Source organism: Gymnoscopelus braueri (genome assembly GCF_963280865.1).
Source record: "Gymnoscopelus braueri genome assembly, chromosome: 6".
Classification (NCBI taxonomy): domain Eukaryota; kingdom Metazoa; phylum Chordata; class Actinopteri; order Myctophiformes; family Myctophidae; genus Gymnoscopelus; species Gymnoscopelus braueri.
Window position 1 is genome coordinate 41,812,091 of NC_137607.1, and position 27,555 is coordinate 41,839,645.

The 27,555-nt window shown below is 40.9% G+C and overlaps 2 protein-coding genes across 2 annotated transcripts; both read left to right on the plus strand.

Annotated features, from left to right (window-relative positions):
* The first annotated feature begins 3,067 nt into the window (after positions 1-3,067).
* lsm4 (LSM4 homolog, U6 small nuclear RNA and mRNA degradation associated) lies at positions 3,068-10,621 on the plus strand. Its single transcript, XM_080430909.1, has 5 exons — positions 3,068-3,162; positions 3,637-3,678; positions 5,402-5,500; positions 6,718-6,907; positions 9,483-10,621. Exons 1-5 carry the CDS (start codon positions 3,160-3,162, stop codon positions 9,623-9,625), a joined length of 477 nt encoding a protein of 158 aa, XP_080287035.1. The 5' UTR covers positions 3,068-3,159; the 3' UTR covers positions 9,626-10,621.
* A 2,478-nt stretch (positions 10,622-13,099) lies between these two features.
* LOC308087178 (pyroglutamyl-peptidase 1-like) lies at positions 13,100-24,664 on the plus strand. The gene is made up of 5 exons (XM_080430891.1): positions 13,100-13,242; positions 16,457-16,509; positions 19,349-19,465; positions 19,777-20,015; positions 21,513-24,664. The coding sequence occupies exons 1-5, from the start codon at positions 13,188-13,190 to the stop codon at positions 21,703-21,705; spliced, it is 657 nt and encodes a 218-aa protein (XP_080287017.1). The 5' UTR covers positions 13,100-13,187; the 3' UTR covers positions 21,706-24,664.
* Positions 24,665-27,555: the final 2,891 nt, after the last annotated feature.

Genomic DNA, 27,555 nt, shown 5'->3' on the forward strand with positions numbered 1-27,555 from the left:
TGGCCGTGACCCCCCAAAATAATCATATTTGAACTGGGGACCCCCCACCCTGACATGCACTTGGAATTGTAGGCATTACATTTAGTTTGACTCGGTTACAAAGATAAATTAGAAAATAGCCGAACTATAAGTTCACAACGCCTCGCTGTGAGCTTGTAGATCGGCTATTTTCACAATGTTAGCCTCTTTCTTACGTAATATTTGACATTTTGACCAATTTGGTATTAAAAGTCATTAAATTGTCACTTTAGAAATGTGCGCATAACCTGTACACACTTATATGGTATGTTGGTACTGTATGTTGGTACTGTTGAGTGAGAAAACAATGTTGCACATTTAACTAATCATCTGTCGACCCCCAGTTTGGGAACGACTGCCCTAAGAAACAACATAGACTGCTTATGCCAGCGGCCGGCCCTGCAGCTGCACTCCACATAGAAAACAATGTCTTTGTGGCATCCAGGGCTTGACGGCCCTGGGTGTCAAAACTTCCTCTGACCAAACGTCATCACAAATTGACACAGGGAAGCACAAACGAATGGGGCACACAATTGACAGGTGCGTTGTGATTGGTGCGGGGTAATGAATCACATCACCTGCCAATTGTGTGCCCCAAACATTTGTTTAGATATATTCAGTCCTGCACTCATTCCAGGCCCCTCGCCTGTACAGAAAGTCATCCGTGTGCAGCTCGTGGAAACGTGGAGATATTTGTCTAAACACACGTTTTCTGGCAGAACTTTCAAATGGATATGAAACTAGAGGACAATATCTGACTCCAAGTCTTAGGAATTAATTATTGGGTGAGTACAGACGGAGTTAAGAGCAGTTTGACGCCGCGCATATCCTGCACTACACAGCGCGTCGGCCAGACCGATCTATGACTAGTCTCGCGTGGCCAGACTGTTGCCTCCCACAATTTTCAAATGTTTCCGGTCATACAGTCTGGGACTCGGAAGCTCTGATCATGATTAGAATATAAACCGGATATGAAGCCTCCTCCCCACTTCCGTTTCGTCTTTACAGTCGCGCAAATTTATCCCAATATAAATACAAATAATCTAAGTATATTTAGCTTGCTGCTTAGCACAAATGGAAATAAAATAATAAAATGTAAAGATATTTTAAAATATATTTTCGTGAACAGAAGTGCCAGCTTCCTCTCTCGGATTTCGGGAGTTGTAGTTCCAGATTCTATTTAGCATTCAAAGATTGTGGAATAGTTGTCTGGCTACGCGAGACTAATCTATGACTGTCTATTTGAAATACATGAAATGTATGTAAGATGACAGACATTCTAGGGCTATCATAGTAGCTGCTTCTGCAAACAAGTAGGCCTACAACAATAAGTACAAATTAAGATAAATTCAACATTTTAATAAATAAGAATAAATCATTAGTCAGGGGCCTCAGGCTAACAGGTTGAGGTACAAAGTGACAAGAGGTAATAGCAGGTGGCAGGCAGAGGTCAGAATGAAGAATAAACAAGAAGAATAAAAAGGAAGATTTCACTGGTTCAAGGATGATGAAACAGGCTGCCAACTTGTTTGATCAGTAAGCAAAGTAGAATGGGCAGACACACTGACACTGATAAGAACCAGTATGCATGTGCTGGCCTGCACCAAATGAACCACAGCTCATAAGATGCAATGGAAAGTGGTCACAGCACTCAAAAATGCATTCCATCAAACTTTCAGATGTTATTTTTCTCCTAGTGTGGAGGAAGAAGTCTTAGGATGTTTACTGTGATCTAAATGATGTGGTAAATGTAGTTCCTAATGAGTTGGGAGTGGGTAACAACAATAACGGTAGACAACTGTAACATCTGCAATGACCATGGAAATCCAAAACAGCATGCTCACAGACATAGAGAGCTGTGCCTGTGTAAGTGAAGATCCAGATGTTACATTGAGATTAGATGCGTCTGGGTTCTAAAATGGACAATGATGTGTGAATGGGATCACTGTGGGTGTGAAGCTCTTGCAGTCCAGTAGATGGCGGTAATGCATAGCATATGGATGCCAACCTCCATAGAACTCGACAGAAAGGAGATTCTAGTATCGTTTTTACACATTAACGCATCAGGAGATGTTTGAACATCATGGACATGTGGAGAAGATCTAGATGATACACTGAGGGAACAAACTCAGACAATTAGGTCTGTTGTTAGAATGGACAATGTGGTTAAGTAGGCTGACTGTGTTATAGCAGTGGTGACCATTTTGTCGTGCCACAGATAGAAGACCCATTCATTTTCCCCATAGAGATTTCTGAAAATAGTTATATAAATTATTTTAAGCCTGGAACCAAGCCATCCAGGCTCCTGATGAATCATGACCATAAAACCTTTGATTCTGTGTGTGAAATAATAGCTCTCTGAGTGGATGGAATGTTTCTTTAGACATCAGAAGCACATTCTTCCACACCCCAGGACCTCAACGTTTGTATTGTATTTTCTTATTCCAGATTCACTCAATTATCCCCGACTGGTCTAAACATTCCAGAACATTCCAGGAGCCCCACATTCCATTTTTTTCTACACCAGCCAGGAGGAGCACCTTAAATCCCGAATCCCTATGAAATATAGGTTGAGGAAATGCCTCTCTTAATATTCTTGACATCCTTTACCTTTTAAGATTCCTACATGCATATGAATGATATGAAAATAATATTTTGATTAACCCTGTATGGCTAAATAACTTGCTTTAATGTTAAAGACTTCACGCACAAAGTATTCCCGGGACTCAGTGGGTTTTGGTCCCCAGAAATACTGCCCACTGGTTTGCTGCCCAGTTTTCCTGGGTCCCAGGTTTTGGTGCCCAGAAGTCTACTGTAAAAGTAACCTGTTACAACCTTATTTTTAACTATGGTTACAACTGAACAATTGTGTAGTAGTTTGCGCTGCACTGTGTGTGGCTGTTACGATCCAGTAGAGGGCGCTATAATGCAACGCAAATGGACGCCAACCAACCACCATTGAACTCAACAGAAGAGGTCCACCGCGACTCATGATTGGTCCGAATGTGAACGTCATTGGCATTGTCGAAGCTGATTGGCTCATACACGCACAGCAGCACAAGGACGTTTAGGTTGTCAAAGCGTGGACAGGCTTCTCACACAAACATCGCTCAGATACTAAACACATCAACAAATATCATAATGGTAAGTTTTTATATGATTTAATAAGAGGCTTATTATTACAGGAAAGGTATATTCTAGTATTGAGTCAAGTGCGTTTATCTGTATTCTAGGCAGCTCTCCAACAGGCTGCGCTACTTGCATGCTAATGCTAACAAATAGCCGATCTACAAGCTCACAACGAGTCGCGCTGCGACGCATTGTGAGCTTGTAGATCGGCTTTTTCGTCCGACTACGAAGTATGTACGTAGGTCTCCAGTGGTCAACTCTCCGGAGCTGTAAATGTTTGCAGACTGAGCAGCTCCACACGTAATAATACATTAAAACAACTTAACCTTTCTGACAAAACAATAACAGCACCATTGTTAACTGGTAGCTGGCTCATCAATAATCAGCTTTAGCTTCTGTTAGCTGTGTTGTTGTTGTTGTTGTTGCTTTGTTGGTCAGAGAACTAGAAGTGTGAAATAAAACTCAATCAAATGTGTTTCATTGTTCCAGCTTCCTCTGTCTTTGTTGAAGACTGCTCAGAACCATCCCATGGTGAGTAGAACTCTCTCATCTACAACACATAACGTCCTGTCTCATCTACAACACACAACGTCCTGTACAACAGTGGTTCCCAAGTTGGGGGTCGGCTCCCCCAGGCCCCACATGATTTTGTGGGGTCCCCAGGTGATAAGGTTAAGGTGCAACATTAGGTGTTTTCTCACTCGACAGGAAACAAACCAACATACAGTATAAGTGCATACACTATACAGGGTATCTGTTCTTCACATTTCAAAAGTTACAATTTAATGACTTTTAAGACCTTTTTAATACCAAATTGTCAAATATTACGTGAGAAATAGGCAAACATTGTGAAAATAGCCGATCTACAAGCTCACAGTGAGCTTTTAGTTCGGCTAGTTTCACAATATTTATCAGTGAAACCAAGTCAAACTAAATGTAATGCCTACAAGTCCAAGGAAATGATGCATTTATATAGCGCTTTTATCCAAAGCGCTCTACATAGATTGTGCATAATGCACAATCTATTAACCCATTCACGCACACTTTCATACACCGATGGCGGAGGAAACCATGCAAGGCAGTGAAGGCACCAACCTGCTCATCGGGGTTCGATTAGGGGTTCAGCGTCTTGCTCAAGGACACTTCGACAATAACCCTAGGGGAGCCCGGGATCAAAGTGGGAACCTCGCGCTTTTTATCTGGCCGCTCTACCGGTCACTCTACCCCTGAGCCACTGCCGCCCCTTTAAGTGATGGTCAGGGTGGGGGGTCCCCAGTTCAACTTCAAATATGATTATTTTTGGGAGTCGTGGCCCTTGAGGGGGTTCCATGGGTTCCCCAGCTACATTTATTTTCACTATTATTTCACCAGCTGGAAGTTAACCCAATGAGAGAGTGTATATTACACACACACACACACACACACACACACACACACACACACACACACACACACACACACACACACACACACACACACTCATATTTATATTACTGACTATGTGTTAGGCCACTCAAGAATTGCTGCTTGTGTTTTGTATTACTGTTGCTCTGCTTTTATAGCTAGTGTTATTTTCTTATATTTAGGGTGTGTAGTGGTAAGGCAGTTTTATTTATATAGCACATTTCAACCACAAGGCAATTCAATGTGCTTTACACAGATCAAGCAAAGGAAACGCAATAGGAAGGCTAAGTAAGAATTTCACTGTGTATTGTAAACACTTGTTATTTTACTAGAGGCCCTACATATCACAAACTTTTTGTACTTATTCAGATCATAGGTTTCACTGTCTCCACCTAAACAGGGAGGTCCTAGGACTAATACTTATCAATGTTGGGGTCCTTGACATGAAAATGTTTGAGAACCACTGCTTTAGTCCCGTGATTCTGAACCGTTTTAATTACAAGGACCCCCAGTTTGATATGCATTAGGCCACGGAACCCACACTTTTTTTTTTAATCTCTGGGACCCCAGTCTATAATGTTAAATCCTCAGTTTTTAACTTTGACTGTACAAATGGACCCATAAGGGACCATTTGGTTCATTTAGGTGTGGGGACCCCTCCCTGAGAACCGCTGGTCTTGTCTAATGTTGGTTCCATCTCTTGGAGTCATTTTAAGCAATGTGTATAGAGTATGTTCATAAGATCTTACAGATTGCAGGTCCCTATTCTTTCTTCTCATCTTCGAGATCATTTTTAAAAAAAAGTCTGCAAATGAATGAATTAAAATGTATTTACTGTGTGTGTGTCTAGCTGGTGGAGTTGAAGAATGGAGAGACGTACAACGGTCACCTGGTCAGCTGTGATAACTGGATGAACATCAACCTCAGAGAAGTCATCTGCACCTCCAGAGTAAACATCATCTTTCACCTCACAATATGGCCTCATTTGTACTCCTTTTACTTACAAAAGTGCAAAAAGTGACGTCCACTCTTTGTCACTTTATTTTCACCATGACACTCTTTGCACTTTTGTAAGTAAAATACTATACAAAAGATATTTTTGCATCCAAAGAGCCTCAATGTTCAGTCAGTGTGCAAGCCTATCTTCTAATTTATGGACTTTAATGCTGGTCTCTCGCGCTTGTCTTCAGCCCTAGTAAGCCTTAAGTTTAGAGCGCAAACGTTTCTATATTTTTTTCTTAATTTATGCGACTGCTTGCCTGACAGGACACATCGTTGTGTGACAGTGTGCTTCAAGCCCAGCTCAGACCAATGATTCAACGGAATTCACTTGCAACAGAATCCTAAAACTGTGGTTTGCAACTTGACAGTCCACAACCAGGCGCCGAGCTGCAACCGATTGACGTTTCCACAGCAATATAAACAACCAACAGGGCCGTCCCTAAAGTGGACAGTGACAGTGACAAATAGTCGAGGAGCAAAGATAGTGTACCGGTGCCACAGCACGTCAACCTATTGTATAATCTTGTATAAAATTATGAAATAGCTATACACCCTCCTTTCCTTTCTCCCATTCGCTCGCTCTATATTTCTCTCTCCCGCTCATCAGGTGTGTGCAAAACATTATAATAAAAAAGACAGACTCATGCTGTGTCTGAGAGAGAAACTGACAGACAGAGACATTAATGACCGATTAGTGTGAGCAATGTGCTTGTGATCAGAAATTCCTTGCAACCTTTTGTTTGCAAATCATTGGTCTGGACTGGGCTTCAGAGTGACTTGATCTTGTCGTGGAGGGTGCATGTCTAGAAATGACTGCTACATTGCTGCTACATTGTCGGAAGGAAGCCGAACGAAAATCTGTACCTGCACAAGATGTAACAATAAAATACAACCTTGAACATTGTTGACAAATACAACCTTGAACATTGTTGACAAGAAAATGTTTAGCATGTAAATGCAATATTATATATAAAAAAAAAATGTATATAGTTTTTTTAATCACTTTTAATCACTTTTTATGTTATTTCTTATAACACTCAACCTTTCTACTTTTTTTTTACTTGATAATGATGTGTAGAGAATAGTCTAAAGTAAACTGTAGTTTGAGTTGAGTTGCCACAGGGAGGTGCCAGTGCTCTGACTGCATGCCTGTGTGTTGTTTAGGATGGAGATAAGTTCTGGAGGATGCCAGAGTGCTACATCCGTGGCAGCACCATCAAGTACCTGCGAATCCCCGACGAGATCATCGACATGGTCAAAGAGGAGGTGGTGTCCAAGGGGCGTGGCCGAGGAGGGACCATGCAGCAGAACAAAGGGCAGCAGGGCAAGGGGAGAGGGGGCGGAGCCGGCAGAGGTAAGACCAGAGGATGACCAATCGGATGTGTTCTGGGGGCTTGGACTAGGGTTGGGATCTTTTTTTTTAAGGATTTTAACGATTGCGGTTCCTTAAAGATTCCCTCTTAACGGTCAGATTAACGGTTCTCTTTAACGATCCCTTTAGTTCTGGTTTTCAAAAGTGAGGTCCAGGGACCCTCTAGATTCCTTTAAAAGTTAGAGAACCACCGGTACTGTAATTGTATAACTCTGATAAACCGGTTCCAGAAAACGGTTCCAAATGTGATGGAACTGATTCTGGTTCCTCAATGTTGGATCCGGTTCCACAGGTTCCAGATCCCAACCCTATCTTGGACAGTTGTTGTGCATGGCAGTTAAACACTAGGGCTGGGCCATATGACCTTTTTGCCATATGGGAAATTGAGAAACCATTCTTTCAACCTTTTGCCTCGTTTACGATTAATGAAAGATAATAAGATAATTGTATGCACTGTTTTACACTGCCCTAATATTTCTCTGACAAGGGCTATACTGTAAATATTACGGGCTCGCTACCATTGTATGCCAACATTGTACAACAAAGTACATTTTAAATTATTCAGTAGATTATAAAAAAGTTTTTCGTGTCGATTTGTTGATGTATAAGAAAAAAATGTCCCGGAACACATGCCCCTCCGGTTATTATGCTGCACTGGAGTACTTTGATATTTGGAGTTATAGATATTTGATACATGAATCCGCCTTTATACAATGTTGATTTCAACCCAGAAGTTGGTTATGTGGGCGATGAACTAACTGGTTGAGTCACCAGAACCACCTGGGTGATGAACTAACTCAGTGGTTCTCAACCTTTTTCAGGCCATGACCCCCCAAAATAATCATATTTGAACTGGGGACCCTCCTCCCTGACAAGCACTTGGAATGTAGGAGTTGAGGCATTCAATTTTGTTTGACTTTTTTCCACTGATAAATATTGTGAAAAAGCAGGCAAGGCGTTGTGATCTTGTAGATCGTTGATTACTTTTGATGCAGTAATGGCCTTCAATGTTTTGTTTTGGTATTAGAATGGGTTTTTCTTTCGGTATTAGAAAGGTCTTAAAAGTCCCTAAATTGTCACTTCACTGTCATCTTGGGACCCCCCAAAGTAATGTGGGGATCCCCCTGGGGGTCCTGACCCACAGGTTGACAACCACTGAACTAACTGGTTGAGTCACAAGAACCAACGCGTTGGCGGCAGAAGTGGTCTTCATGCCGCTCGGCTATCGCCTCGAGCGTCTGCCTTCCTATCGATGTTTTTAAGGTTTCCGAGTTCAAATGTTTGACAATATCGCCATGTTCTCAATATGGCAGCACTCGATACCTCCCATGTCTATTTCAGATGTTGTGGGAGTTGTATAGACGTCAGACTAGCGTCTGTATGTGTCACATTGGGAGTGAAAATGTGTTGCCAGGCGACTGAACTATAGTATGAACTTTTAAATCCCCCTAAGCTCTGTATACTTCATCGTATACCATATAGTGAGAATAGCCAATCTACAAATGGTAATTTTACCCTATTTATTTTTTTATGTTGACAATGCACCCCAAAAAATACAATGCTCAAAATAAGGGATGCCAGGTTGAAAGTGGTTCTTAAAAATGGGTTACTAGTCAGATTTTCTTTCAGAAAAGTGATTTAAAAATCATTAAATTGAGTTTGCAGGGCAAAGTCAGTGTATGTCACGTCCACCTTTTCACATTAAAATCTATGAGAAATGAGTTGACCGCAGCTGCCTTTAACCACTTCAACCCTATCTTGTACTTTGTCGTACGACAGTGTCACACAAAAATAGATTATTATATTCAAGCTCACAACGTGTTGGACCGTGACACGTCGAGTGTTTGTGAAAAAGATTTTTTTAAATGTGTGCCTATAATGGCATGCCCAAAGTTGGGACGCCAGTTGAATGTGGCTAAAACAGGCAGACAGTGTGAACACGTCCTTAAAACTGTATTTTATGTGTTTTTCTGTGCTGGTGTGTTTTAACACATTCCATGCCAGAGTTTAATATCATAATGTACTCACCAGTGCCAGCGATTTTTTTTTCACGACGCCACAGACATCGCTAAATCCGTTAAAATCGCGCGTTCAACTGTTTGTAAACACACAGGGGATCTGTGTGAAACGGCCAGCGAAAACCGTTTCGATCTGCGATCCGCCATCTTGAAGCTACAGCGGTTTCATCTAAACAGCGATCAGCGATGAGAAAAACAACAACCAAGAAAATGGACATTTAGTTTCCGGTTTAGAGTGGAGGCGGATGGGATCCGGAATTTCCGGATCCCGGATAATTCCGTTTCCGGTGGTGCTACAATGAAATGTGTCGTAGCGAACGAGGCCTACAATGAAATGTGAACCTGTGAGTAAAAAAAAAAGACCACTTTGTGTAAATCTACGCGACTGGCACGCTGCGCAATTAAGTAGGTTCGCGTAGATCGACGCGATTGGCACTCAATGTGTTAATGTGTTCGTGTCTGTTTTGGTGTAGGTGTGTTCGGCGGTCGTGTTACGGCATGTTTGGCTGTATTTAATGTGTTTCTCTGTTTTGGTGTAGGTCTGTTCGGGGGTCGTGGGAGAGGCATGTCTACCGGGGGACCCGGGGGACGAGGAGGAGGGCAACAACAACAGCAGCAGCAGCAGCAGCAGCAGCAGGACAAGAAACCTGGGAAACCCCCGGGGATGAAGAACCAGCACTGATGCAGCTCTGCTGCAGACAGCCAGACAGACAGAGTTTGGGTTTGGGTCAGACATCAGAGCCTTAGTGCTGGTTCATCATGCTCTGCGGTTTCCCCAGGCCATGATGAACCAGCACTAGAGAGATATGGGGGAGAGAGAAAATGAGTGAGTGGATGAGTGACTGCATGCAGAGTGAAGGGAGATCATATATCGCCGCTGTCGGGTGGAAACCTTGTATGTTCAAAAAGTTTACTTTTCAGGTAAAGAAAAGTGTCAGATAGATCCAATGTAGTTATTTAGTTACAAGCTCTCGTTACCGATTTCACTTTCAACGGTTTTCAAAAGTAGCTCAAATGGCAGATCTACATACAAGCTCACAGAAAGGCTATTTTCAACCCTTATTGTGCGACACTTTTGTTTGAAGATCTAGGGCATTGATTTACAGAAAAAAACATAAAAAGTTGAAATATGTATATACAAGGTTTCTGCCCGACAACAGCGATGATAAGAAATTGAAGTGTGATTCCATCAACCCTGTGACTCTTGTAGTCGTGTTGTTTTTTTAATTCAGTTTGAAAACTGTAATTTAAGTCGTCCGTGTAAAAAGCACTCGATGTTTGCTTTTTTTTTTTTTTTTTTTTTTTTACATTTTCTGTCCATAAGGCTGGTTTCTTTCTGATTAGTTTTATGTTTTCATTGGGAAGGTATTCTACTCTGCCCCAACTCATCATGCATGAATATGTCTGTATAGTGATTTGGTTTGTTTCATATGAGTATGATGGCTGGTTAATTAAACACCCATCGCGTGGGATTCGTTTTAAGTCCTGGAAATGTGAGTACTTTAGTTAAAGGGTTTATACGAAGACGCAACCTTTTGAATTCCAACAAATGTCTCTTGTTCTCTTGTCTGAAATGGATGTCAACCATGGGGTTGTTTGGTTTTGTTTTAATTTAGTTACAAGACAATGTTTTACTTTATTTACAAGAGAACATAAGAATAAAATAGCTTTTGTTAAAGTAGTAGTTGTCATGCTTTCTATCATGAAACTCTGATAGTGGAATGTTTATTTTTGTAACTATTTCGAAGGTCAAAGTACTGACTGGTTTCTCTTAGCTGCTGTTTACTATTATAAAATAACTCCAGTCAAACCCTTGTCAGGGCGCGCTCCCACCAAGAGTTGGCTGGCCGCTGTTTGCAGAATCTGCCAATGCATTGTCAATGCAAATGCGTTGATTCACGCAAGAGCAGATTTTTCCGCTAGTCGCGCAGACCTTGCGTTTATCTGCTCTCCGCGACTAAGCATAAAACTGCTGGAGGCAGGCGCTGATTTTCTCCCTCTGTCCAATCGGGTGAGTGGAAGGCGGACTGTCTCAAGACTCAGGAAGCAACATGGTGCTCAAGGCAGCAGGCAGTGCGGGCTACGGGGAGGGTCCTGAAAGTGAGTGACAGGCGCGACACTCCCGTTTTTTAGAATCCGCTGGCTGCAAAAAACTGTGGCCGCGCACAACCTGCGTTTAACAACGGCCAGCCAACTCTTGGTGGGAGCGCGCCCTTACGCCAGAATTAAGTGAAACCTTACAACAATGTATTAATTGATGAGGTGAAAGGTTCACCTTCACTTATTAAGCATGTACTGTACTACATGTATAAATGATAGATACAGTAGGTAACCGGATTAGAGGGCGCCTAAACATTGGTCTGAAGTAACATGATTTGAGCATTCTTTAACATTTGACATTTAAGGCCTAATATTTCTACAATTGCTTCAAAACCTGTGGATAGGAAGTTGAAGGATAAATATAGGTCTGATGTTATCAGACCTACATTTATCCTTCAACTTCTTGTTTATTCCTATAATGATGCACCGTGCATGTTCAAATCATGTATACTTAACATTACTTCAGACCATTTTCCGAATTCTTTATTTATTTTGTCGTTTTGGAAAAAATAGCCAACTTAACATTGAGGTGCCCACTGCCCACAATGTTTAGTTGCCCACTCTTCCTGTCTTGTTGGTAGGTAGATGGATGATTGATTGATTGCATACTTATTTTTTAACATGCGTATTAACAGTACAGGTAGTACAGTCAAAGGGTATGCTAAAAGTATAATGCAAAAGGCCCAAGGTGCTTGTTTCCATTGTACTCGATTCATCAGTAATACATTTAATACACATAATACAATACAGATATGGTAGTGCGTTCAACTGGTGGTCCTGGAAGGTATTGCATGTGCCTTGTGGTCCCTGATCATGCATTTTTATTCATAATTCCTTTCCCCAAAATCCATGATGTTGCGACAATGTTGTCATTTACTGGGAATTTGGAGGTCAAGAAATTCCACAGAAAAATTATCTCAAGAAGGAAGTGTACCGGATTGCCTGGTTGAGTCACCATTATGAAATGTGCATGTGTGTGCACGGTGCTCATAAATCAGTATATCAGTTAACATGAGTTTAATATACTGTAGAAGGTTGGATAAAGTAAGGGAACAGAATAAGGGTAACCGTGAGATAGGGATAGATCAGTGGTTCGCAACCTTTTTGAGCTCTGGACCACTAGCATATTTAACAAAGGTACTTTATTTACATTTTTAAAACATTTTTCCAAGGACCACCTGCAGGCCTAGCCCTGTTTGGAACCTCACCCTCAGCGGAGGGGGAGGTTTCCGATCGGAGCTACTGCAGGCCTAATCATGTCATGGACCACTAGTAGTCCATGGACCATTGGCTGAGATTGAGAAACAGTGGGATTCATAGACAAGGGGTGCATAGCAAGTGTAAGTTACCAAAACAAATTAATCTTAGCCCATATCCCCTCCCAGTCCCAACACAACAGTTGTCCCCAGGCTGATTCTTTAGTCAGGGTGGTGGTCCCTAGCTCACAATAAGTTGAAAACCCCTAACCCCTGGTCAGTGGTGGTAAGAAGTACTTACATTCTGTACTTAAGTAAAAGTAGAAATACCGCATTGTAGAAATACTTTTCTATTCTACTATTCAACATTTACTTGAGTAAAAGTACAAACGTATTGGCATCAAAATATACTTAAGTACTAAAACTAAAAGTACTCATTATGCACAATGTCCCATTTCCCCATTTCCCAAGTAATCATATTATGTATACAAATCCTTTGAAAATAGCAGATCTACAAGCTCACAACAAATTGTAGTGGAGTAAAAGTATATATTTCCTCTGAGATGTAGTGGAGTAGAAGTAAAAGGATTGAAAATGGGAAATACTCCAGAAAAGTAAAAAATACCTCAAAGTTGTACTACAGTACTCGAGTAAATGTACTCAGTTACTTTCCACCACTGCCCCTGGTCTAACTCTAACAACTGACCTACTGTGTAACCTACTGGCATCCTCATTGATGGACAAGGGTTGGCCCGACAACTAAAGTAGCCAATCGCAGCGCCGCTGGCCTTCCAGACTATGGGACATGATGACGCATGAGCCGGTGTTGTCATAGATATATTGCCGGGGGTCAGCTCAGCTGCAGCTGTGTCAGTCAGAGCCTATGGTCAGAGCGGACAGAGTCAGTCTAGGTTCTATGGTTCTGCTAGACAGAACAACACATTCTGCATGGAGAACCATCAACACAACATGGATAACAGTAAAACAGCGGTGCTTGTGACAGGTTAGTAGTATTAAACACTTTCTTTCTCTCTAGGTTTTCCTCTTTTCAATGTCGGCCTGTGTAGACGGGGGACGCGTGTCGAAAGTTATGTAAAATGTAACCAAAAGTTATGTAAAATGTAACCAAAAGTTATATAAAATAGATTGAAGTTATGTAAAATGTAATTTAACCAGGCACATGAATGTTAAGGCCTATCTATGTTAAATGCAACCATGTAGGCTAAATGACAGCGAAAGGGTTGTTACTTGTTTGTTACACTAGTTGTGTTGTGATTTTCCTATGGAAATATGTGTGATTCTTAAACCCACACTGTTTTAATATTAGTATCTGTAATGGCGGCAGTGACATGGTTTACATTTCCAGGTGTTTTCCAGTTAAACGTACCAATGTTATAAGGGGTTCACATCCACATATTATTTTGTGTTTTTTTTTCCTTCGAAGAGTGCACTTTGTTCTTCACTTTATCAAACAAAAAAGGGGACATTTCAATTTGCTAAAAACAAACAAACATTTGAGATGTCATCCAACTTGTTTTCTAACGTTAAATAAAATAGCTGCCTGCCTGTGTACTTGTTGTTTGTCCCCCAGCCTAGACAGACACAAAGGCTAGTTGAAGTGCACAGTTAAAGGGCTGATTAAAGATGTGTAGATAGCATGGGAACAGCAGCTTCACAATGGAACGACTAGCTGCCAGCTGTCGCCCCCCCCCCCCCTGCACCCCCCCCCCATCAGACAGACTGATCCCCGACCCCCATGGGACGACCCCCCAACAGACACACACACACGTCACACACACACCAGGAGGAGGCTGTGGGGTGGGGGAGATTGTCCAAGGTATAATTTTAACTCTTAACCACTTAAAAGTGGGCATGTCATTAGCCTATAATGTCAAACTTTAAATGTAATTTATTTCTCAAACATTAAAGATAAATAAATAGTGACCATAGCTGATTTACATAATCTACAAGCTCACAGCATGATGCTGCATCACAACATGTATAGGCTTTTATCAGGTATATTTTGTTTTGTTTTTAAAGTATGCCTACCAGTACCAACGATGTCACTTGTAGACTACAGCCCTCCTCTGAGACACAGACAGAAATGGTGGCCATCTTATAATGAGCATTAGTGAGGACCAATTATATGAAAAATAATGTTGAAACTGGGTGAAGTGGTCCTTTATGCCTTTGTGTGATCATATAGACCAGTGGTTCTCAACCTGGGGGTCCCCACGTGATTTTGAGGGGGTCAGATGACAGTTAAGTGACAATGTAAGGACTTTTAAGACATTTTTAATGCCTCAAAGAAAGAAAAGAAAAATACCATTACTGCATCAAAAGTAATCAACAAACTATACTATTTAAAAAAAATATCTGTGGAACCGAGTAAAACAAAATGTAATGCCTGAATTCTACATTCCAAGTGCTTGTCAGAGTGGGGGTCCCCAGTTCAAATATGATTATTTGGGGGTAACGGCCTGAAAAGGTTGAGAACCACTGATATCGACCTATACAGTTTGCACCACATAATGTATGTGTGTTTCTGTCCTGTCTTGTTTACATCTGTATCAGTCATAACTCGCATATCTTCAGGTCATGGTCAATGTGTCTTGTGCACATGTATATATTCTCTATGTAGGGATGTTAACAATTAATCGTCTAGCGATTAATCAGTCGTTAAGAATGTACTTGATTGAATTAATCACTTAAAAAATGTATTGAACATTCCACGGTTCTTATTTCCAGTCATTCGTTGTCGCAAACAAAAGCTACATATTACCTGAGCAGCTCAAAATGTTATTACGCACAAATGGTTTCTACTGTGTTGTAATGGTATATACTGTACTGTACATGAGAGGTTAGTTGACAATGATTGATGTGACATTAGTTTACAGGGACAAATGTGTTGTTTGGTTAATAAGCACCAGTATCGTCAGATCAAAATGTTTCAGCATTGTCTATCTTAGGTGCTGCTACTACTATGCAGTTTGTGCTAGTAATAGTCAATTCTGGTTCTCTGGAAAATCATCGCTTCGCTTATCAATTAATCGATGATCGATCGATAGTGAATCAACGATTGATTAATGATTTAATAGATAATTTGCATCCCTATCCCCTATTTGTGTTTTATTAAACACGATGTACTAGTAAACACTAGTACTTAGTTGCCCAGGGTTGCGTCTGTACTTGGTCCGCTCTACACCAAATTGCATCACCGGAAATAGGCGATCTACAAGCTCACAATGAGCTATTTGCGCCGAATGTTCTACCCAGAATAGGAATACCAGGTTCAAGTGGTTAATAAGCTTCAGAACATGCCATGTGACACTAGCACGCTGTCATCTTGTTTTGTGAGCACGGCGCATGCTTACAGAGGTGCAATTTAACTGACATCACCTAACTAAATGCTTTTTAGGATCACAACAGACTAGCATTACTACATGACAACACCACCAGGTGTTTCTCAAATATTTTCATGTCAAGGACCCTCAAATTTCCATTTGAAAATACTTTGTGCTAGGGACCTTCATAAGTGAAGATATTTTTTGTTACTGTAGATTTGATTTAGTACAGAATTCTACAACTGGCCATACTGAACAGTAGGTGCAGGGGAGATAATAGGGAAGACAGACAGACCTACTGTATGATCTGAATAATCATTTAGCTGGGGACCCCCTGGGAGCCCTTCAAGGACCCCCTGGGGAGAACCACTGCACCAGGGAAGTTACTGCTACTTTTTCTGCAAGCATTTTCTATGTTGTTATCCTGTATATCCTCATCTACAAGCTATATAAGAAAAAAAACTGAAGTTGATTATTGGTTAATATCGTTTTTTATGTATTTTTGGTTAATTGTCCAGCCCTTGTAGATCCACAATTTCTGCTGTGTGACTCCAACGTATGACTACTGGTAAATGTAAAAAAGATCTTAAGGGGTTAATTGGCTGAACCGCTACATCTATGAATGAGTTTCATTCTGAGTGGGTTTGAGTCCTGCCGCATTGATGTCATGGAAAAATCCTGTCTTGTGCAACAGACTGGATACATTCATTTAGTTTTTTATCAGTAACAGCTGGACAGGCTCACACATTTCCTCTGAGAGAAGAAACATTTTATTTGACACCTAAACACTGGGGGGAAATGCAATGTAAATCCTCTCTAACTAACTCAGTCTAGAAATAATTATTTCCTTTTTCTTTTTCTTTTAAAAATCAGGTTTCGGGCCTTTTGGAGAGCACAGCATCAATGCTAGCTGGGTGGCAGTGCAGGTATGTACTTTATGTACTTTGATTATGATGTGCAATCGCTAGGTGAGTAGTTTTGTCATCAGGTTAGCTTCTTATGGTTGCTATGAAAACAGAACTTGCATTGACAAATCTTTCCAATGCTTATGTTTTCGCTCTCATTTTGACTGAGCCACCTGCCATGTGTGTGACTGGCACCTGAGCATGGGCCCTGCAACTTTGACAGAGATTTGTGGCACCGTGCAAAATCTTGTAACCCTAAGCCTGTAAATCTCTGAGAAAGCCTATGGTTTCTCAGTGAAGCAAGGGTGAGGAACAGGTCTTTGCGGTCTGTTTTTGACTTCACCAGTCCCACGGAACTTGGTCCTAAGTTTGGAAATGGTACCAGGGCTGACACCAAATAATGCTACCACTCTGCTTAACGGAACACCAGCTTCCACTTGCCCTATTGCACAGGCCTTATCCTGAAGGGACAAACGTGGAATCTTTCCATGTGGGCAATGTTGCTGCTTGGAGCATACACAAACTCAACAAAGTTGCAGGACCCATCCTCAGGTGCCAGTCACACACCTCTGCCAGCAGGTGTGTTTGCTGGCAGGTCACTCAAAACGAGAGCAATCACCAACAGAAGCATATTGGGGGATATGTTTGGGGGGCGCTACCCACAAGTTTAGCTGTGTTGCTCATTGCACGATCCTTACAAGTTATACCTTGTTGTAAAGGTGATTAATCAACAATAGCAACGATATAAAATACAACATACATTTCTATTATTGAAGGGGAGAAATAATCGACCGAACTTAAGTTTCCGAACTTATTTTGAGGAGTTTAGGTTTGCCAGTAATTATCTTTTGACATTATTATGATTTGTAAGAACAAAGCAAACAAGACTGCTCAGTCCTATGGAGAGAGCTCACATCCATAATGAATTATACCATTATCTTAGATATAGTGGCTCTAGTCTGTTGTCCTTCTATCAAACAGCGGCTTAAGTTAGACTGTAGTGACTGTTTTGTTTATGAATGATGTGTGTTACTTTTTCATCCAATTGTAACCCCTCAGTACAAACTATTCATAGTTCATGTTGACGATGCCGATGATGGGCTGATAAATGGCTTCTCTCTCCTGATTGGATGAAATTGGTATCTCACCTGACAATGTATTATATGTTTAGAGCTGGAGAAACGGCGGGGAGACCACTGTTACTGGACTAACACTCTATAGCAATGCCTATAGAGTTTTAACAATAAACCTTTTGTTTTAACCAAAAGATCTCACCTACAGTGCAGCACCAGGTCCATATGGCTTCATTTGTACCCTCCCAAGGTTATGTTAGCACTGAGGATTTGAGTGTGTGTGGAGCAGGTCTAGAGCGTTGCTGTGAAGCCCCACCGAGGACAGCAGATGAGGAGAATGGTTGTTAATGTCGTCTAGACTCTAGACGGCCCGGAGAAGGATATTAAAAGCAAACAAAAGGCCCCTTTGTGACCGGGGTCACTGACGTGGTCAAACACCCCTCTCTTCAATATATATGCAAGGCTGTGGCCATTTGTCGTGTGTGTGCGTGTGTGCGTGTGTGCGTGTGTGTGTGCGTGTGTGTGTGTGTGTGTGTGTGTGTGTGTGTCCGGCACACCATCTTGATGGTCACGTCTTTTCTTTGTTGTTCTCACACAATAACCAGATCCATTTGGTTTCATTTTTTACACTCACATTTACAAATGGATCATTTATAGCGGGTGTAAGTGATATGTTGCTTTTTTGTTAAAGAGTTCAAACTAAATTCTGCTGGGAAGCAGTTAAATTAGCAGCAGATATAAGTAGCAGCAATAGAATAGCAACAGATAATGAACATTGTTCCAGTGCAGCAGCAGCAGAGCACCCCTGGAGTCTTTATATGATCCTATGTGGCAGCCTGTGTTGTCAGGACAGCCTGGTGATAGGCGGTGCTCAGCATTTTGTTCAACAGTCTGATGGTAGGCAGATGGAAACTGTTCAGAATTCTGGTGGTATCAGATGGTCAGATATTACGGTAGAGCTTGGCTGGTGGTGGCCGCAGTAGTGGCGTGAACAGATTTTGTCTGGGTTGGTGAGTGTCTGTGATGTTTTGTTACACGCCGCTTTCTCGTGTGTATATTCCCTCAAGGATAGACAATGTGCTGGGAAAGCCACAGCACCCTCTGTAGGGTTTTCCAGGTGGTGATGCAGCCCGACGGGATGCTCTCACTGATGCTGTTGTACAATGCATGGATTAAAGTTCTCAGTCGCCACAACTGATTTCAGTCATTTGGAAGCATTGGTCAGCGAAAATAGCCGATCTACAAGCTCTCAATGTGCCGCAGCAGACGCATTGAGAGCTTGTAGATAGTCTTTTCAGTTATTATTTTTTAAGATTTATTTTTGGGCTTTTTATGCCTTTATTGATGTGCAGTAAAGTCAGACAGGAAACAGGGATAGAGTGTTGGGGAATGACATGCAGCAAAGGCTGTCGGGAACGGAACTCAAACCCACGACACGCTGTCAGGCTACATTGTAGCCTAGGTGCCCAGACCGCTACGCCAGCAGTCCGGGCCTTCTGGTTATTATTTTAAGATTGGAGCATTTTAGTTGGTCGAACTTGCAATATGCTCACAAGCATCTTCCATAAAACCCGGGATGTTTAATAAAAGCAGAGGTTAAAAGCGTCAATATTGTGATTTCTTCACCTGATTGGCAGTATGTAGAACAGCAGGATCAAGATTTTATTAAGCTTCAATCCCTGACAATGTCATGTCAACGGCTGCAGAAAAGCATTCATCAACACGTCATGTTAGCATGTGAGATTTTGCATCCATAAGCAGCATATCCATGTATGTTCTTCTTGTAGGAACTGAAGAAGCTGGGTCTGGGTCATGAGGTGGACCTACACGTGTATGAAGTTCCCGTCGAGTATCAGGCCGTCCAGAGTTTGGTTCCGTCGCTATGGAAACGATATCATCCGCGGGTACGTACTGTAGAATGGTGGTTCTCGAAGTGAGCTCTGGGGACCCCCAGGGGTCATTGAGAAGGCTCCAGGGGGTCCCCAGCTAAATAATTGCATACCTGTAACTCTCAGAGTTACAGGTGTGCAGGTATGTTATGGGGGTCCATGACCTAATGCATAACAAACTGGGGGTCTTTGAAATTAAAATATTTGAGAATCACTGCTGGAGAAAACATGCTTTTGAAGTTGCCCATGATTTATGCTTAGCATTGCTGTTCAAAGTCCTTTTAACTGTGTGTGCGTGTGTTCATGTGTGCATGTGTATACTACAGTTGGTAGTTCACGTTGGCGTGTCGGGCATGGCGACCACTGTCACGTTGGAGAAGTGCGGTCGTAACCACGGCTACAAGGGCCTGGACAACAGCAGCTTCTGCCCTGACTCGCAGTGTTGCATTGTGGGAGGACCAGACTGCATAGACTCCGTCATTGACATGGAGTCGGTGTGCAAGAGAGTCTCCGCCTCCGCCTCCGGCCTGGGCGTGGCCGTGTCCGTCTCCAAAGACGCTGGGAGGTAATGCAGCTAGTTAACCATTGCATACCTAACCTATCAGGAACACGCTCTGGTTTTGACGTCATAGATCACTCTGATGAACAATGTACCAGTGGTCAGAGGAGATCTCTTTAACCCATTAAGACCTCAGGCCGATTCTACAAATATCTTCTAAATCCTAACAGTTTTCAGAAAAACTCAGTGGTGCTCAAGGACCCCCAAAATTATATGTGGCCACGGGCCCCCATCTCAAAATATTTTGTTCCAGGGATCCTCAGAAGCAAAGATTTTAGTAAAAAATGTTTGCTTTAAAATATATATATTTCAAATCAAATTTTCAAGATTTTTCAAAAATAGATCTACAAGCTCATAGTGCGGCACAAAGTGACGCGTTATGAGCTTGTATATCTGCTATTTTTGAATAGCCAAAGTATAAAATATGGTCACAGATGTTTTCCCGGTTAAAGGAGTAGTTTGCTCCCTAAATGACTTAATCTCTGTCGTTTACTTACCCCGTGATGGCTGGAATACAAGGAGAATTTTCGTTTTTATGGTGAATGAAGAAAGTATAACATTCCTTTACGGTGAATGAAGAATCCAAAACCTAACAAAGAAAATACTTGAGGCTGAGATTAACAACAGTAAACTGGCAACAGAGAAAATGTACTCGCTTAAACAAAGAACAAAACTCAGCTCTCTTTAATTCACTGATAATCTTAGAACAGATGTTGTCAATGTTTGGGCTATTCCTATTTTTTACTGTGAGACTGTGAAACCAGCAGATAAAATAAAAGCTTCAGAAGACTCAACTAGGGCTGTCGTAATAATCACATTATTGCAATACCCCAATAATAAGCCAACATACTTTATTTAGTAAGACATGAGAAACAGTACATGGAAGTACAATTCACAATACAAGGTCTACTAAATTGGATAACTCGTAAAGCACTAAGCTTGTTTAAAATGAGTTCCCACGCACACAAATCATGATGACATGTAAGAGACAGACAGATATACACTACTCTACAGAACGTCAGTTTTCAGGTTACTGGTATGAGATATACGAAATATGTACAAAAGGGGGGGGGGGGGTTAGGTTAAGAGGTGGGACAAACCACACCAACCGCAATTACCGTATGTTCCCACCATTTGTATTAAAACTATATATTTGCACTTAAAAGATGTAGCCTAAACAAGTAGTTGCGTTCGTTTTGCTTTGGTTTGGGGTGGACAAACAGAAGACTGATATGTTCTGTTTTTATTTGCATTTTAAAAGATTTAGCCTACTGCATTCATTGTGTGCAGTCCTTGGCTGCACCTCTATTATGTCTAAAATCAATAATCACTTCCTTAGTTGAACCCTGTTCTGGGGCAAAGATTAAGCAAAAATAGCCGATCTACAAGCTGACAACGTTATGATTCCCAGCGTTAAAATATCACATCTGACAGACGTGTCCACCATCAGTACCTGCATCTCTTTGAATGCTGTTTCTTATGTGTTGCATCCAATCTCCTCAGATACCTGTGCGACTTCACCTACTACACCTCTCTGTACCTGAGCCACGGGCGCTCCGCCTTCGTCCACGTGCCTCCCGTTGGGAAGCCGTACAGCGGGGAGGACTTGGGCCGAGCCCTGCAGGCCATCATCCAAGAGATGTTGGATCTTCTGGACCAGGCTGAGGAGAAGATCCACTGCCAGAAGATCCACTAAAATAAAGTGACCTTACACCGATGCAGCCTATTGAACCCCTGACACAAGAAAGAAATTGCACTTAACCACAAGTAGCCAAACATTTTATTATGATTCTTCTTCTTTTTTTCTACTGGGGTACAGCAGTGATTCTCAACCTTTTTTAATTTCAAGGACCCGGACCCCCATTTTGAATTTTCTTGCTCTCATTTGGGTCCAAGTTGTTACTCCATAGTGCTGTTCTGGGGTCAGTTCTGGTTTTATCTCCCTACTCCCTCTAGTGAAAAAAATGCAATTACACAGCAGTTGTGGTGGGTCAGGTTTTAAGTGACGATTTTGTTCCACTTCCCTAGGAACCTGAAAATGTGTGATCGACAAACAGGAAATACAGGAAAACCTAGATACTGCTACTGTCATAGTTCACACATGTCTAGCACATAGATCAGAAATGTGGCAACTACTGTACTGTATATTGTTGCCACACCCTGCAATCTGCTCCCCCAAATGTGACTTCTATTAATGCACCTTATAGGGTTAGGGCTAGTGAAATTCTTATAGAAGTTACCTTTGGGGCAACTGTTGAACGTGCTTCACATTATTTGAGCTAGTGCTGTTAATGTTTCCTTCCAGTTTCAGCTAAGAGTCTTGTTGTGTGACAAGGCTCTTCATTCAGCTGAGGTACAGTTGACATGTCGGGATGTCTTACCCAAGTGTTCAAACTTGTGTCACACAGTACAAAAGGAAGTATCAGTCAACATATTATTCAGGTGTTGTGCTGGAAGACTTTTGTACCTTACATGTGTATCCATGTAGACATGTGAGTGGCTCATTGGGATTAGCTTAGCCCCTCATTATTCAAATAATGTATTTGATTTTCTTCAACTTCCAGTGAGTTTTCCAAATCTGAAGCTGAACTGTTTCTTTTATCTTTTTTTCTTTATAAGAAGTTGTAATTTTGCCTGCTTTTACGAAGGTTATTTAATCGGGGAACGGGTTGGTTCCAGTTCATACCCCACCCCCAGCTTGCTGGCCCATTTCTGACAGACAACCTTTTCACTAAATCTACACCGCTGAGATCTGGCCTTGGGCTGTGCAATGTTACTATACAGATCTCTGGTTGATTTAGGATGTCGACAATATTAAAATTGCAATACTCAGCAACATGACAGTGTGAGTTTTGTCAAAATTGTTAAGGCCTAAATTTTGCTCCCCTTTAAAGCTTTATCCGGTTCTCTTTATTCGATCAGACGTAGCTGCTTATTTTATCTGAAAGTTTGATTTGATAAAGTTGGACTCCCAGATTGTCAGTCTCGTCCGATTTGGGCCTTTTAACTTCTGTAGCACTTTGTTCCGTTTCGTTTTCCTTTTTGTTTCTTTAATTTCCTGTACTACTACCCAAAAGGTTTTTATATGCTTTTCATTTTCAGTCACTTTAACTTCTGTAGCCTGGTAGACATAGATCCTTTTTATTGATGCTGTTGTCCTCACTGTTATTTTCTCCTATGTTTTTACAGGTGAATTATGCTTTGTTTGTCTGAGGTTGAATTTCTCCTGAACACTGCAGGCACACTGCAGATCTCTCAGGTTTAGTCACATTGTTGTGGCGTCTTTCATTGGATCAATTTTCTTTCATTTTCACTATGTACATAATGACTGTCATAATGAATGTTCTCACCCCTCACGTTTTAATGCGAGAATTATAGTCTTAGCAACCTAATAACTGAACACTGTGTGCTTGGTGTCAACGGTAGTCGAAGACTTTAGTGAGTTTTACCTTAGGATGTTTATTTTGTCAACTACTGCACAGTATAGGCGAAGGTTACATTATTTGAATTGAAGCAAATGTTAAGTCATATCAATATATCAAGCTTGCTCAGTGCCATGTATTTAAATTGTTGTCGTCCTCCAGTGATGAGCCCAACTTATACTCTGTAGCACTACGGAGTTGTGCTGGTCAAAAAATACCTGATCTTCAAGTGCTGTGCGATAGATGTCGAAGCACTGCGCTGAGGATCGTCCATGGTCCTAGAGGTCATTTATCCTCCGTTAGTCACCTGTCACTAGTGGGTTATTATTTTCTAGGGTTGATCTTCTAAAACTGTCTTACGGAACTATAGATATAATTGGGCAGGTTTAACCACTTAAGCCCTATATACACATCATTGTTCGACAAATTATAAAAATTTGCCCAAAATAGGGATGCCAGGGTTAAGGTGGTTTGGAAACCTATGCTCATTGTGCATGGCATTGTGAAAACAGATATAACAAAAGTATTTGAAAGGGTTGTGATGTGGACTGACCCCTAAAATGTCTCAAATGAATCACTTGAAAGTGAAAGATGTATACATGAAGTTTACATCTGAGATGACTTTCTCTTCCGTTGGTGCTTACCTGTGCCTTTCTGTTGCTCTTGAAGTGGTATAAGAAGGCCTTAAATAGGCTGCCTCGTACTCATAGTCCATGGGTCAGGTTATACATATTGGCGCTGTCGGGCAGAAACCTACATCTTTTTATCTTTATTTTCATAAATGAATGCCCTATCTTATTTGGCATTTTTTGAAAATCTTCCAATATTTTCGCTTAAAAATACATGTATCCAGTGAAAACTTAAGACCAGAGCTTGTGTTTGGTTCCATTGGAACACAGGTTTTTTCCATTTCCTTAAAATTAAGTTTAACTGTAGAATAGATACAAGGTTTCCACCCGACAGCAACAATATATTAATTTACTTATGGCCCACAAATGATGTCCAGCCTAAAGTGTAGCTACCTCGTAAATACTGTTCTCCATGTGTGTTTAATTGTATGACACTATTTCTTTCAGATTTTGTATTCAGTCAGGGGATATTCTCTTAAAGATATTGTCCTCTGCTTCTGAAAGTTAAAGCATGGTTATGAAAGGAAAAAAGTGAAATTGGCTTTGTGTAACTAGCTTTGATATAAATACAAAATTATAAATAAAACTCAAAGTAATTCTCTTATTGCATTTGTTATTTTTATTTACCCTGGCAGCCACCATTGGAAAAGTGTAGCTTAAAGGAGTAGTTCACCCAAAAAATGTCTTTCTATCAATTACACACCCCATGAAGCCTTGATTCCTCTCTCATTCCTAAGCCAATAATTTGGAGACCGGGACATCGGTCAGTACTCCTCCAGTCATCAAATTATTGGCTATTATTCGTTATTATTCATCATTATTGCATTGGCTCGCAGCGTGGCATGAAGTGACGTGCTGTGGAGCTTGTATATCTGCTATTTTTGAATAGCCAAAGTATAGATGAAATGGTTAAAATGGTGCTATACTAACACATTTTGCTGGGAGTGGGGACCCCACTTTGAGAACCAGTGGTGTAGGGCATAGGGTACAATGCATATTCACCTTATGGTTCTGATAGACTTCATGATAGCTAGCTATGATATTAGTGAGTACATCTTGATTAATGAAAGACAGAGCTGAATGGAGGAGTGAAATAACCAATCAGCTTCCACAGCGACTATGGGGTTCACATTCTGACCGATCACAAGTCGATCTACTGTGGCTAGGGTGACCACCCGTCCCGAAATTCGCGGGACAGTCCCGAAATTGGACCCTCTGTCCCGCGTCCCGCACAAGCAGGGCAATGTCCCGAAAATCAAAGTTATGGGAAAAAAAAAAAAAAAAAAAATTTATTTTATAAAAAAAAAAAAAAGTTCATTAAATTTTGAAGTTAACTTGCAATACCCTCTTATATCTAATCCTAACCCTAAAACCAAAGTAAAGAAACCAAAAACTGGAAAAAAAACGAACCCAATCCGCCCAGAACCGCGAAAAAAACGAACCCAAACCGCCCAGAACCGCAAAAAAAAATGTCCCGAAATTCGCGGGACAGTCCCGAAATTGGACCAAGACCTCTCTTGACTTTCACTTTCAAAAAAACTTTTGGTCATTCTATCGTCTACCCAGGCTTTTGTGAGCCCCCCAGACAGTTTTTAAGTTGCTTGATTCATTATTTAGATATTTAATATTCATTTTATCAGACACACCCCCTTCCTATACAAACCCATTATAACTTCAAACTCCATTTTTAACATGTTAGATTCATCAAAAACACCCGTCCTTGGTTCTGGTGACTCACCCTGCCCTCCTAATATGCGATGGGGCCGTGTTTTTTCAATAACTTTTTTCATTTTTTTTTTTTTTTTTTATCGTATTACATTTTTTTAATTAAAAAATATATATATTAAAAATAAATGAAAAAAGTAATCGAAAAAACACGGCCCCCTCGCGTATTAGGAGGGCAGGGTGAGTCACCAGAACCAAGGACGGGTGTTTTTGATGAATCTAACATGTTAAAAATAGAGTTTGAAGTTATAATGGGTTTGTATAGGAAGGGGGCGTGTCTGATAAAATGAATATCAAATATCTAAATAATGAATCAAGCAACTTAAAAACGGTCTGGAGGGCTCACAAAAGCCTGAGTAGAAGATAAAATGACCCAAAGTTTTTTTGAAAGTGAAATATCCCTTTAATAGTAGGTAACTTAGCGTCCATATGCGTTGCATTATCGCCATCTACTGGATTGTTACAGCTTCACACCCAAAGTGATTCCATTCACCAAATCATTGTCCATTGTAGAACCCAAACACTGTGAAAGACGCACCTAAATTGGCAGAGTTGGTGTGAATCTTTCTGTAAGTATAACATCCAGAGAACTTCTCCATTTATGTCCAAACATCTGTTGATACCTCACCATTTCCCCTGCCTGTACTGTGGCAGGTTGGTGTGCAAAAACTACTGAAATCCCCTTTTTGTTGATTTACATTGTTCTTGGTATTTATACATAATACATATAATGATAATATATTTGATTCATTAACTTCAACAGTTATTACTATTGAATAGTTTTTATTGATTTTTCAACACCAACAATACATACATACATCACAGGACGGGACATAGCCATATTAACAATACCTTAAGTAAATAGACAGTAATACAACAATTCTAAAATAAACCCAAAATAAAATTTAAAATAAAAACACGTCGTTCTCATACAGATTGTCACTTGCCATAAGTCTAAAACTCATGTCCTCCTCTGAAGAGACAGTAGCCTAAAGTTAATGATTCTCACAGTACGTTTTAACAGCGGGCGACTCTCGGGCGATCACCGGCGACATCGTCCAAAAGATAAAGAAAATCCATCTTTTCATCGCCCATCGCCCTATCGCCAGTAGTCGCCGGCTCTCATAGACTTTCTTTATCTTTTGGACGATGTCGCCGGTGATCGCCCGAGAGTCGCCCGCTGTTAAAACGTACCGTTAGTGTAATGGCTTGAACAGACTGCTGTTAACCTCTATTGATGGTACAGTGCTTTATGATCACCAGTGTATGGATTTCACTTTGCGTGTATTCATGAATGACAAAACTGAAACTGAACATCCATGTAGACTCTACATGGAGGTTTCATTTCGTTTCAGGCTCTACATTGTAGAGCCCGTCTCTGCTCTGTAGACCAACAGTAGAGAAAGTGATAATGGACTTTATTTACTGTATAGCACTTTAATACAAAAGAAAAAAAGAACACATTAGAAATAAAAAAAATGCTTTACAATACAGTGCAAAATAAATATGTAAATGTAAAAAGGAGCAATATAAAATCTGCCATTTAAACAATTGTTCCAATACAATCACCTTATAAGATGCTAACTAAAAGTTAAATTGAAGAGATGTTTTTTCAACCGTGCTTAGATTGACTGAGCTTGCCTCCCTGATTTCTTGTATTCCATAGATTAGGGGCATCATTAATAAATGGCAGCATCACCAGCAGTTTTCTTCTAGGTTTTGATTGTAACCTCTAGTAATCCAGCAGCAGTTGACCTGTGTGATGTTTGG

What these genes read in the sequence shown, in the direction of transcription:
- lsm4 (XM_080430909.1), top strand. An exon ending in CTGCTCAGAACCATCCCATG is followed by an intron (nt 3,679 to 5,401) that starts GTGAGTAGAACT and finishes GTGTGTGTCTAG; the next exon opens with CTGGTGGAGTTGAAGAATGG. An exon ending in AGGGGGCGGAGCCGGCAGAG is followed by an intron (nt 6,908 to 9,482) that starts GTAAGACCAGAG and finishes GTTTTGGTGTAG; the next exon opens with GTCTGTTCGGGGGTCGTGGG.
- LOC308087178 (XM_080430891.1), top strand. Translation starts at nt 13,188, where the DNA reads ATGGAGAACCATCAACACAACATGGATAACAGTAAAACAGCGGTGCTT. An exon ending in AACAGCGGTGCTTGTGACAG is followed by an intron (nt 13,243 to 16,456) that starts GTTAGTAGTATT and finishes TTTAAAAATCAG; the next exon opens with GTTTCGGGCCTTTTGGAGAG. An exon ending in GGAAACGATATCATCCGCGG is followed by an intron (nt 19,466 to 19,776) that starts GTACGTACTGTA and finishes TGTATACTACAG; the next exon opens with TTGGTAGTTCACGTTGGCGT.